Source organism: Acomys minous, assembly GCF_964271855.1.
Source record: "Acomys minous genome assembly, chromosome: 1".
NCBI classification, from domain to species: Eukaryota; Metazoa; Chordata; class Mammalia; order Rodentia; family Muridae; genus Acomys; species Acomys minous.
The window spans coordinates 12,387,501-12,401,098 of NC_140483.1; the positions used below are offsets into that span (position 1 = coordinate 12,387,501).

Genomic DNA, 13,598 nt, shown 5'->3' on the forward strand with positions numbered 1-13,598 from the left:
ATGGTTTAAAGTTTACAAAGGTAAACACGAAAACATCCCTTGGGCTTGCTAAGGCCCAGACCAGCTTTCCCGGCTGTTTCCTTCCCATGATTTGTGTGCACAGATTAGGAATAGTGAAGTTGATAAGATTCTTAGCCCACATTCTTGTCCTCTGACGCCCACATGCTGGCCATGGCTCCTACTTGTCTCTGTATACATGCACACAATAATCCAGGTGTAAAAATAAAAATATGTGACTCCACGGACTAGCAAGAGCCTCCTTCCTCTACACTGCACTTTGCCCTCCCTACCACTGCACTCTATTTTTTTCTTGGCGCCCTTGGCCTGGGGGCTCTCACAATCCCCCTAATTCAGGGAGCTGAAACTGATGGCACCACGATCTTTATTTCTAAACACCGCCCTTGTTTCTTAAGACTTCCAGCCAGCTCATCAAAGCCTGGGAGCTCTGAGGCCTTCAAAGACCAGATGGCGCCAGCATGCATTGTGAAGTGGCGAGAGCGCGTCACAGTCCACGTGAATCTCAGGATCTGAGCTTGGGGTGGGTGTCCGCAGTGGCCCCCGGGAGGTCCCACGACCTTCGTGTAGACTCTGGGCCCGCCAGGAAGGGAGCATGGCCTGTTTCCATCTCTTCTCTCCATGTCCGTATGAGGAGTCCGAGGTACCCTTGCCTGGTAGAGAACGGGAGTTCGCGGCCAAGATGGGCTGGCCTGAGCAGTCCCTGAACCCTTCGACCCAGACTTTTGGTTCTGAGATCGAGACCGAGGTGCCCTGTGTGTACTCAAAATGTTTGCCCACCGGACGGTCCCGCCGGCGTGGGTATATCTCCTCGCTCCGAGAAAGCCACAGTCAGACACACGTGGCCCGGAGACCCTCGGACAGAGCCAGGAAGCACAGGTCTAGCAGCCAGCGCCTGGAAGATGCCTGCGAAGAGGCACCAATCAACTCCAGCAGGACTAGGCAAGAGCCGCAGCAGCAGCAGCAGCAGCAGCAGCAGCAGCAGCAGCAGCAGCAGCAGCCCTGCCCCTGCTATCCTGCAGCCCGGGGAGATTCGTCCCCGCAGCACCCAGGGGAAACTTTCAGTCCTCACAGTGATGGGACTTCGCTTGTAGAAAAGACACAGACTGGAGACCGGTGGGCAGTGCCGGTGTGCAGACATGTAGGTCTCTGGTCCCCTTCCTCGGTTCTCACGGACAAGTCCTTGGTGCACTCCCCAGAGTTTCAGAAGCAATGCACCTGTGTGTGTGCGCAGAAGACGGGTAGTGGCGACCGGGTTGAGTCTTTAGCCAACCAGTACTGCCAGACCTCTGGCTCCGGCAAAGAGATGAGTAGCCAGCCCTCTCAGGTCCTTAAGAACAAGCTGGACGAGACAGTGATTTCTTCCAGGGACCAGAAGATCGTGGCCCTGGTGCTGAGCAGGCTCAAGAAAGCCCAAAGGATGAGAGAGCTACAGCAACAAGCAGCAGTCGCCTGGGAAGAGCTGAAGCGCTCAGACCAGAAAGTCCACCTGACCCTGGAGAGAGAGCGCAGGCTGCTGCTGCAGCAGAGCCAAGAACAGTGGCAAGGCCGGAAGGAACAGCACAAGCCTCACCAGGGCCATGAGCAATCTGGCCCGCGGAGGGACCACCAGGCAAAGAGCGCGGTCCAGTCAGAGAGCAAGCCTGGGTGGACCTTTCAATCTGACAAACCGGAGAACCCAGCCCCGGACAAGCTGGACAGGGCGCATGCGCTGGTTGAGCACCTCAAACAGTGTCAAGCGCAGCATCTGCGGGAGCAGGAGAGGGTGATGCAGAGTCTGAGGGACCATAACAGGCTGCAGGACCAGGACAGGCTGCAGCTGCAGAAGAGGCTGGAGGCAGCTTGTCACACGAGGCGGCAGCAGCACGTGACAGGGAGCCAGAAGAAAGTTCAGGAGAGCAATCTGAGCTCCGTTGTCAACTTTCAGGCCCGCAAGGTTCTCATGAACTGCCAGGCCAAGGCGGAGGAGCTCCTCAAGAAGCTGTCCCTGGAGCAGAGTGCCCAGCAGTCCCAGGACATCCAAGAGGGTTTGGTTAAGGAGAGGCATCTGGGGAAGGCCCAGAAAGAGGCTGAGCAGTTCCAGAGAGTGAGGTGGCCTGCGGAGGAGGCCCAGGAGCGGCACCGAGTGAGCAAGCGGGTACTAGCAGAACTGGCTGAACAGAAGATGAGGCAGGCCAGGAGTCACGCTCACAAGACCACCAAGGACAGGGCGCAGCACCTGCAGGACCTCAACATCCTACGTGAGAGGAACCATCACACCCTGAAGGTGAAAGCGGAGAAGGAGGAGAAGTGTCATATTGAAGGCATCAAGGAAGCCATCAAGGAGAAGGAACAAAGGGGTGAGCAGATGACCCGAGGGAGAGATCCCATCTTCCGGGAGTACAGGAAGGCTCCCCAAGCTTCCAAGACAAACCGTCGCTTTGGCCAGGCAGCGGCGGCAGAGGCCGGCCTGCTCTTGCACCAGCAGAGTGGAGTCTTCTGAGAACCCAGGAGGAAAGAGGGCGCAGCCCGGCAGCCAGACAGGGACGTGTCACCGCACGATTCCACTTTATAATCCGATTTTAACCGAGCACTGATTTTTAAAAAGTATATAAAATAGCTGCAATTTCCTCCCATGAATTAGTTCATTGATTCACTTGTATGGCGTAGACAGGATTGAGGAGAGAACCCAGAGGTGGTGGGTGGGTGGGTGGGTGGGGGGCAAGTATGAAAATTGCTTTGCTCTGTGGGGTTTGGGGTGAAATAGAAAACATTCATTTAAATGCCTTTCAGGGAGTGTAAAAGCACCAGTCAGGAATTAGAGGCGCCGGGGAAGAATGTACTATTGGAAATAGTTTTATGCTATGACTTAGTAAGTCTTCCCTACTCTACAACTTCATGTGGAGTATGAAGCCTGAAGAATCTGCAGGGGGAAAGCAAAGGTAGGCTAGGAGAATTTCCAAGTAACTAGACTTGAGAATCTTGTATTAAACTCCTTTCTCAAGAGCTCCTGCTACACTTTTAAACTTAAAGCCTACAATATAGAAGCTCACTTAACCTAGTGTTTGTCACAGACCACTACCCCATCCTCTCTTTTTTTTGTTTCTCAGAACGTTGATAAATGCTTTTTTTAAAAAAATGTGGCTCTATAGTTCCTCTCAGACTGAAGAGTTCTTTGGATATCCCCACTTGTGACAATAAGAAGTGTTTATAACCCACCACAACTGCATCTCAACTGTCCCACCACAGTCATCAGTATCCCAAAAGCTAGTGAAACCCAGCCGTCGCACACCTGTGATACCAGCCTGGGCTAGCCTGGGCTATACAATGAGGCCTCATCTCAAAAAGAAACAAACCACAAGATTATGCTTAGTCTTTCTTGGTGTGGGGGAGGAGTTTACTCCTGTCTCCTCTTATGTCTCCCGATTCTATTGGCATTTTCCTCTCCCTCTCTATTTCTCCTCTGTTCCTTAGGGAGCGGCACGTGATGTCATCCTGTCTACCCACATTGTGCCTAATTAGCTTAACCAGGCTCTGAATGAGTGACTAAGCGTGACTCAGTAACATGACTTTTAAAAGATAAGGAGCCAGCAGCAATAGAAATTAACCTCCTCTATCTCTCTGATTCTACTGAAAAAAGAAAAAAAACTTTTCTAAAAAAAATGTAGATTTAAAAAAAAGATTCTTGTTATTATTGTATATATGTGAGTGGGGCACGTACCACAGTGCCCATGTGGCGGTCAGAGGACAACTTTCTGTGAGTTCCATGGATTTGGCACAGGTTGTCAGGCTCACATCATGAGAAGCAAGCACCTTCAGAGGCTGCAGCACCTCACCAGGCAAAGGGTGGAATCTGTATGAAATGTGGAGGGGGAAAGATAGACAATGTCCTTAGAGGATTCTTATTTGTAACTCTGAAATATCAAGCATGACCAGACCAGGAATTCTGTACAGAAGTCAGAAGCCAATCTCATTCTGTTTATACAGTGGAGATCAGGCCTTTGTCAGCATCCTGCTTTCTTCCTCTGTCCTGGGTCACCTTACCTGCTGTCCTTAAACCGGCCTGCTATAGCACCCCGTTTCTTCATTCAAACATGCTCATGGAGAACCCTGGTCAAAGATGCAGGCACTCATGGACCAGGCCTCCAGAGTTACTCTCTTCATGTCCAAGTTAATCCATGTTCCAGCCATGGCAGCGTGCTATCTAGGTATTCTGAGGTGATGTTTAAGATGTTCCAGATCAGCCTTGACATGAATCTGGGGTTTCCTGTCAGTCTCAGTTTCCTTGTCTTAAAATCGGAGGTAACTCAGACTTCTCAGGCAATGCTGTAAAGCCTTACAGCGCAAGAGCTAATTAGATGAAGCCACCCATGCAAGGTGTTTGGCAAAGTAACCCAGGGTCTAATATCCTGTATTCTCTTATTATTATTATTAATATTGACACATGTCATTCTCACCCGACTCCCACCCCCACAGCTTGGTGCCTTCTCACCAATTGACTCCTCCCACCAAATCCGAGTTTAGTCTTCCTAAGCACGGTAGTCATGCTCTGTAAGGAGTATCCATTTTTTTTTTTCAATTTAATCTTGTCTTCTGTGGTCGTTTGAACAGAAATGGCCCCCATAGACTTCATGTGTTTGAATGCCTGGCCCACAAGGAGTGGCACTGTTAGGAGGTGTGGCCTTGGTGACCCTGGCCAGTGTGCCATCAGTCTCCTTCTGCTGCCTGCAGAGCGATATGTAGAGCTCTCATCTCCTCCGGCACCATGGCTGCCTGCACGCTGCCATGCTTCCTTCCATGACGATAACGGACTAAGCCTCTGAAGCTGTAAGCCAGGCCCAATTAAATGTTTTATAAGAGTTGCCATGGCCGTGGTGTCTCTTCACAGCAATAAAAGTCGAACCAAAGCGGCTTTTGAACTAGACTAAAGGTCATCTGAGGCCAGGGACAGTGCCTTATACTTATTTATGCTCGTGCATAAGGTGGTAGTTGATACACTGTCCGAATAAAAGACAGCAAGTGTGTGATGTTTTCACTCCACAGGCGGATCCTGTTCCCTCTCCCATCTTGTTCTTTGCTCCAAGAAATAAAACATAGACTCATTTGTAGGCTTTGATCTTTTTAAAACCTACTTTATTTGGGGTTCTTTAATGCCTCTACCTCCCTTCCAACCCACCTAGCCTAGTTAGGAGAGAGAGGGGCCTGGGAGGGACAGGAGAGGCAGACCTTTTTAGGCTCAGATCCTTGGGGGGTGATTCCACTCGTCACCACCAGGATTTCAACAGCAGACACAGCAGCAGGAACAAGCAGCAGTGGGAACCTCAAAGCATTCTCTGGAGTGCTTCTCTCTAGGAGCGTCTTGAGGAGGAGCAATGTGCAGCCAAGCGATGCAAAAAGCGATTGGTCTTGGTTATTTGGGCTATTTATGTACTCCTGTGGTCCACACAGGATGTTTTTCAACTGGCGAAGACCATGTGCCTGCACGAGGCAGTTCCTTTTCTGGCAGACAAAAATCATGCGCCCTTTCACGAGGCAGTTTCATATCCCACACTTGGGATCAAAAAAACAAAAGCATGTTTACATCCACTATACTCATTTCTTTATCTAACTTTTGTGGAAACTACTGGCCAAAATAATCTATACAAAATAAAACTGGCAGAAATGAGACTTCCTCATCTTTTATTTTTTTTAAAGCACAGCTAAAACCCCTAAATGGTCCATGTGAGACAAACGTGAGAGAAGTCTACAAGGAGGCAGACTGGCCCTAGACTCCAGGAGCCTAAATAAATCCACACAATAAACCCTGAGGTCCTTGAGTTTTCAGTTTGCCTCATATGTTCCAGACTAAAGTATGGACAAGGGCTGCAGCACAACCCAATATCTCCAGCCATAGCCCTAGAATGAATGTGCTCTAGCCAAACTCTAGAGGAAAACCTTTTGCTTCACCTTTCCCCGTGGTGACAAAGACTAAACAGGGAAATGGACTCCCTTACCAGGTTGTGATAAGGAGGCACCTTCCCCTGTCCTAGCAATGCTGGCAGAAACTACATAGCAGCCTAGACTCCTAACTACTTCCTACATCTCTCCAGCTTCCTACTAGGTGCTATCACAGGAAGCCTGGACGAGAGAAAAAACTCTTCATCAGCATCCAGCCAAAACAAGATGATACAAACCATCCCTCACCCATCCACCCTGCTACATGGGGAAAAGGCAGTCCTCCTGCCTCTCCTAGTCTGCAGCAGTATCTGTCAAAAGCACAAAGGAGGCTGAAGGCTCCCACCTGCACCCAGTAAATAAGGGGGAGTAGCTCTACCCCCTTCCATTGGCAATGGCTAAGTTGGACAAGTGTGGATTTTTATGCCTGTTCCTCAGTGTGAGACGGTGACATGATTTATTTCCTGGAGTACTATCAGAGAAAGTCATATACAAAGGGCATTTTAAATAAGGTCCAACGAGTCTTTTAACTGAACAAATTGTCTAGCTTATCACTGAAAATCACTCTACCCAAGAACCAAGACTATCTCACACTGAATGAGCAAGAGCCATCTGTGCCAAAAGCGATGTTGGAGTTATCTAAAACCCATTTATAAGCAGCTATAACAACAACAAAACCAAAGCCTTCAACAAGTGATTCTGGGCACACTTAAAATAGTCAAGTCTCATCGAAGATATAAGAAATATAGAGAAAAACCAATTGGGAAAAATAGAAAATGAGCTATACAAACCAAAAGCTCTAAGATGGCTCAGTTTGAAAAGGCTCTGTCTGTGTAAACTTGCTGTTCAGTCCTTAGAACCAATATGGTGAAAGAAAAGGACAGGTGCCACAAACATCAAAAAAATCAATGGGATGGCTTCATCATCAGAACAAAAGGAACAGAGAGAGAAATTCATGGCTAAAATAAAACAAAACAACAACAACAACAGAGCAACTCCGTGAATAAGGGAAAATTTATTTTTAAAAATTATTTGCACAATGGAATACTACTCATCTATTAAAAACAAACCTTGAAATTTGCAGGAAATTGGATGGGACTAGAAAAGATCATCCTGAGTGAGGCAACCCAGACCTAGAAAGACACACATGATATATAATCACTTATAAGAGGATATTAGCTATATAATAAGGATAGCATACTACAATCCACAGACTGAAAGAAACTAAATAACAAGGAGGACCCTAGGGAGGATGCTTAATGCTCATTCAGAAAGTCAAATAGAAAGGACACCAGAAGTGCTTATAGAGAGGGAACAGGATGGGAGACTACCATAGAGGTCCTCTGAAAGACTCCACCCAGCAGGGGATCAAAATAGATGCTGAGACCCAGGCAAACTTTGGGGCAGGGTACAGGGTGACTTAGGGAAGAGTTAGAGGGCAGAAGGACCTTAAGAGGACAGGAGCTCTACAAGGAGAACATCTGGGCCCAGGGGGGACCTACAGAGACTGATGCATCAACCAAGGACCATGCATGGAGAAGATCTAGACCCCTCTGCTCATATGTGGTTGATAGGCAGCACAGTCTCCATGTTAGCCACATAATATGGGGAGTAGGGGCTGCCTCTGACATAGACCCTGTTGCCCACTCATTGATCACTTCCTTTTGGTGGGTCAGCCATAAAAGCCCACAGAGGAAGAGGATGCAGGCAGTCCTGATGAGACTTGATAGGCGGCAGATGGTAGGGGAGGAAGGCTCCTCCTTTCTAAGGGCTAGGTGAAGGAGGAGGAGGGGAAGAAGTTGGGAGGGTGAGATCGGGAGGAGGTGAGGTGAGGGAGGGGGCTACAATAGGAATGTAAAGTTAATAAATTTAAAATAAACAAACTTAATATTATATATAGCCTCCGGCAATTGCAGGACTAGGACAGAAGAGCTGACATTCGTGACGTGGGGATCTCAGGAGGAATGCAGAAAAGAGACGAGCTTGGAAGATCCCACAAGGAAATAGTAGCTTCAAATATTTCAAATATAATGAAGACGTTATGTAAGACTAGGGAGATAGCGACAAGAGGATTTCAGAGATCGCCGTTCTGACTGTATAGCTGATAAGTCCAGTGAGACACCTGGTCTAACACATACAGAAGTGAAGAGTAATCAAAGAAGTACGTGACATTAACCTCTGGTCTTCACATATATGTCTGTGCAAACACGTATACACACATACACCATATACACACCTGCAACAGCTCCCCCTCCCTTGTCAAGATCCAAGTTCTTGTTGTCTATGAGAAACACACCTCACTGGCAAAGGCTCACCCAGACAGTGAGTGAAAGGATGGAAAATCAACACACCAAATAATGGGATCTAAGACAAGCAAAAATAGCCATACTTAGCATTTAATGCAGCAGACTTCAAGGCAAAATTAGAAGAGATTTTTTTAAAAGTCACTACAGGTTACTAATGGAAACAATCAATCAGAAAGCTATAACAGTTGTAAAGCTATATGAACCAAATATTGGAGCATCAACTTCATAAAAAAAACACATTTCACATAAAGGGTCAGAAACATCCATACAATAGCTGTGAGTAATTTCAATAACCCCATTCTCATCAACAGATAGGACAGCCAGACTGTAAGACACCTCAGAAATGGTACCACTGATCAAATGAGCAAGAGACACCCACAGAATATACTCAGAAGCCCATGGGACAAACCCTAAAATAACATTTCAGGTTATAAAACAAAAATTAAAATGATTATTTAGTCTTTTTACATCACAACAGAATAAAGGTGGCAATCAATTGCAACAGAAACCTATAGACACTCTATAAACACATGGAGAGTGATTAGTGTGTTCTTGAATAACCAGTGGCTCACTGAGGAAAGCCTATCAAATAAAGGTACAACTTAACAGAACATTGCAAAGAGATAAGGAAGTTTTAAAAGGAAAGTTTAGCTCTGATTACATTTTTAAAAAATCAAAGAGATCTTAAACAGATAATGATACCTACCTTAAAGTTTTATATAAATAAGAACAAGCTGAACTGAAAGTCCTTAGAAGAAAGAAGTGATACAGATTAAGGTAGAAATCAATTAAATGGAAACCAAAAGAATAAAAAAGGACCAAGAGCAAAGGACTGGTTTTTTAAACTTAAATTTATTTTTTCAGATTTATTCACTTTACATTCCAAATGTAGCCCCCTTCCTCTTATCCTCCTGGTTCCACCCTCCCTCTGTCTTCCCTCCTATGCCACTCCCCTAGTCCTCAGAGATGGGGAACCTTTCTCCCTTATCAACTGACCCCAGCCTACCAAGACTCATCAGGGCTTCCTGCATCCTCTTCCCCTGTGGCCTGGTAAGGCACCCCACCAGGGAGGAATGATCAAAGAGCAGACAACAGAGAAGGACTGGCTTGTTAATAAACAAACCCTTAGTCAAACTAACCATAGAAAGAGAAGATTCAAATTAATAAAATTAAGGATGAAAATGGAGACACAGCAGATACTACTAAAATACAAAAGACCCTTAGTGAATATTTTATAAAAATATTTGCAAAAAGTTCCAGAAAATTAGAATTAAATTCCTAGAAACCTATGACCTGCCAAAATTAATTAAAAGCTATGTAAGCAACACAATCAGATCTATAACTGCAGTAAGACTGATGCAGTAACAGTTTCCTAGCAAAACTTCAGGATGGATAGTCACTGCTAAACTCTACCAGACCTTGAAGGTTGAAGGCTTGAAGCACTGTATGGAATTAAGACTCAGCTGAGAGTAATAAGGCAAGAGTAACAAAGTGGGCACAAGCAGTAAAGGAAGAAGTAAAATGTCCTCTTTTAAGACAACACGATCACACAAGGACCCCAAAGATTCTACCAGAAAACTCCTAGATATGATAAACACATTTAATGAAGTAGCAGGATACAAAAATCATAAAAACCAGAGCTGGAGAGATGGCTCATACTGAAGAAAGAAGATGCTGGAAGATGGGAAATCATTAATGTTTCTGAAAGTGGGCTACTGGTTTCTTGTAATGTACCTCCAAATCGCAATGATTATTTTAAAGCCTGGGGGGGGAAAACCCTAAATTTCAAGTGAAATACCAAAAATAACTAAAGAAAAGTAGGCAGAAAGAAAAATGCTGAAGCTATCATCATAGCTGATCTCAAATTTTACCTCAGAGCCATAGTAACAAAGACTGTTACTGGCATAAAAACAGGCCAATGTGTAAAAGTAACTGTTATTTGCCTGATTTAACTGTTTTCTTGGAGACTTACTGCCTCTATCTGCTAACTTAGGCCTAGTCCTGGAAGCTTCTAGTCTTCAGACAATATAATTTAGGCCTAGAAAGTTTTTGGCCTCAGAGTTACTGATGAATAAGCTCATCCTTTCTAGCTCTTTCTGAACTCTGGCTGGCTCATTCAACTCGGCTGTTCTGCCTCAAACTCCTCTCCAAGGTGACTGATTCAAACTGGCTTCTCTCAGCTTCTGACTGAATTGCTCTGCTTGACCTCAAACTAACTCTAGCAATTTGTTCTAACCTTCTGGTTCCTTCTCATTCTCTGGCTCATTTTTGTCTTCACCTGTGTCAAACTTGTTCTCTCTTCAATCTTCTCAGTAAAACTGTCTCCCTGTCCCCCACACTGCTCTCTAAGTCCTCTCTCTTCTTGTGAGGGTTGGGCATATCTTATTCTGTCAAATCTTTCTCTGATTTGTCACTTTGCCTCTCAATTAGACATCACTTTCAAACATGGGTGCTTCCTTCTACAAACTACCTTTATCTTCATTGTTTGGGTAAAAGTGTGTGCTAAGGACATGTTTGTATTCCAGCAAGGGTAGCCATGTTGCTGGATTGAAATCCCTTTACACCAATGGAATAGATGATCCAGACATAAACACACAAACACAGCCGTCAGCTTTTTAACAAATGTACCCAAAGTGTAGAGAAAATACCCTTTCAGCAATGACACAGGGGTGGGGCGCTGGTTAGTGGATATCCACACGGAGTGCAATGAAATTAAATTTCCTACCTTTCACCCTGTACAAAAATCATTTCAGAATGGACCAATTGAAATTTCTAGAGAAAACACAAGTGATAAGCTTCCAGAAGCAGGAGGGGGCAAGGATTTCCGTAAAGGACTTCAGTAGCTTAGGAAATGATAGTAACAGACAAATAGCACAGTAAGAAAATAAAAACCACCAGCAGAGCGAGGAGATGGCCAACAGAACAGGAAGTTTCTGCTAGCTGTACTTCTGGTCAGGGATTGATATCTGCAATCTATGGAGAACTTTCTTAACCGCCTCCCCCCAAAGCAAATCTTCCAGTCCATAGGTGAGCAGTGACCAGAGAAAAGACCTTTCAACAGGAGAAAAACAACTGGCCAGTAAATCTATGAAAAACAAAAATGTTCCACATCCTTAGCCATCAGGAAAGGGCAAGTTAAAGTGACACAAGGGTTTGGTCTCATCACGGTCCATGACAGGATGTTGATCAAGTGCAGTGGCCATGTCATGTCCAGAAGACAGCATTTCACAGCACTCCTCCCCTCCTCTGGCTACTTTCTTTCCACCTCCTCTTCCACAACTTTCCTTGAACCTTAGAAGAGTGATGAAGATGTTCCCTTTAGGGATGAGCACTCTATAGTCACGTGACTGTTCTCAGCACTTGGATTGTTTGTGAGTCTCTGCCCTGCCCACTGCAGAAAGAAGCTCTTCCATAAAGACTGAAACCAGCTCTAAACTATAGTCACAAACATAAAAACTTAGATAAAAGTTTAGCAACCTGGCCATACAGTGAAGCAATAGCAGTAGGGTTCCCCCCAAGACCTATAAACTCAAAAGCTATTGGTTTTTTTACTAGCTTTACATCGCAAGATAATGATTTCCCTACCAAGGAAGACTAGGTCTAAAATCCCATCAGAAAGCAGTTGCTTACTCCCATGTCTCAGTAAGGTCTCTATTACTAAGGATATGGGTCTGGGTGGCATTTTCCCCAGTGGGCTGGACCCTCCCACATCAATTATTAATTAAGAAAATATCCTACAGATTTACCTACAGGTAATCTATTGGGGCATTTTCTAAGTTGAGGTTTTTCTTCCCAGTTACCTCTAACCTGTGTCAAGGTGACAGAACACTAGCCAGGACACACGCTAACAGTAGCACCACTACTGCACCCATGAACACATCTTGCCTAGTAGGTTGGTATTGTAGCACTCAGGGTCCACAGCTGAGCAAGACAATTGACAGCCTCTCTCCCTCAGCAGCCTGCATAGCACCAGCACCATGAAAGCTAGCAAACGGTGAGGGAGCAGCCACCTCAGCTCCAGCTTGATATCTCTGTGTTCTGCATGTAGAGAGTGTGGTGTCTTTAGCAACAGGGTTTACTACCTAGTTCTGGAGGGCAACCAAGAGATAGACGTAGCCTGTATTGTTTGTGGGGACGTCCAGAACCCTTCTGAACAACAGCTCATAAGGAGCTATCCCACACCTAGAATTTTATCTAATAACCTGTTGCTTTGGGATCAGCATTAGGGTCTAGATTCAAACACATACACAAGTTCACACACACACACACACACACACACACACACACACACCTACACATGTGTGTGCACACACATGGGGTCTATTTGAGAAAAGAGATGGAGAGATATGAACAAAGCACAAAATGTGAAAGTCTTATCATAATACCCATTAGTTGGTTTATTAAATATTTAATTGTAAAGATCTGTTGATCATTTAAGTGTACAAAAGAAAAAAGAAACAGAGAGAACTGCAAACTTATTATAGAATTAGCCTATGGAGAAAACATAAACATATATGCACCAAACAGCAGAGCTACAAAACAGTGTGAAACAAAAGTGAAAGAATCAGAAAGAAAACTCAACAAACCCATGAGTACAATTGCTGATTTTTAATAACCCTCTAAGTAACTGATAAACCAACTAAGCAGAATCTGGAGGGACGAGGGAATAAAGAATTTAGCAGCAGCATCAGAAGAAAGGATCTAATCCACATGTTCAGAAATCACCAATAAAAGCAAAATGCTCATATTTTTTCCTGGAATATATTCCAAGCAAGAATGTGTCATGGGCTATAACACAAACACATCTTTTTAAAGAGTTGGAATCATACAAAGTAATAGAATCGAATCATAAATTAATATAAAAATGGTAATGGGGAAACTTTCAGTACTCAAAAATCAAACACAGCACCCCTAAGTTATCCATAAGTCAAAGAGAAACTCTAAAGAAAAATTTTAAAATACATTGATCTGAATGAAAAGAAAAACTATCAGATCTGTGAGACATAACTAAAGCCATGCTGAGAGGAATCTCAGGGCATCATGTGCGTCTATTAAAGAAACAGGAGAAGTCTCAGATTAGTGATGTATAATTCCACTCCTACAATGTAAAGAGTGAGCAAAATAAAATGAAATCAAGCATTAGAAAGAATAAAAAGTTTAAAAAATTATTCAAAGACAACTAGAGTAGAGAAAAATTCAAGAAACAAAGATCTGATTTTTTTAAAGAGAAGTTCAATAAAATTGACAAACATCTAGAAAACTAACAAAAAACCACAAAATTATCAATATCATGAATATAACAGCTATACCCCCATAGAGGCATACAAAAGATAAAACAATATGAATAAATGTATACACAGATTG

General features: G+C 44.4%; 1 protein-coding gene across 1 annotated transcript; it reads left to right on the top strand.

The window, feature by feature from the left end:
* Positions 1-526: 526 nt before the first annotated feature.
* On the top strand, positions 527-2,662 carry CCDC185 (coiled-coil domain containing 185). The gene has a single exon (XM_084795889.1). The coding sequence runs from the start codon at positions 611-613 to the stop codon at positions 2,495-2,497; it is 1,887 nt and encodes a 628-aa protein (XP_084652015.1). The 5' UTR covers positions 527-610; the 3' UTR covers positions 2,498-2,662.
* The last annotated feature ends 10,936 nt before the right edge of the window (positions 2,663-13,598 follow it).

What these genes read in the sequence shown, in the direction of transcription:
- CCDC185 (XM_084795889.1), top strand. Translation starts at nt 611, where the DNA reads ATGGCCTGTTTCCATCTCTTCTCTCCATGTCCGTATGAGGAGTCCGAG.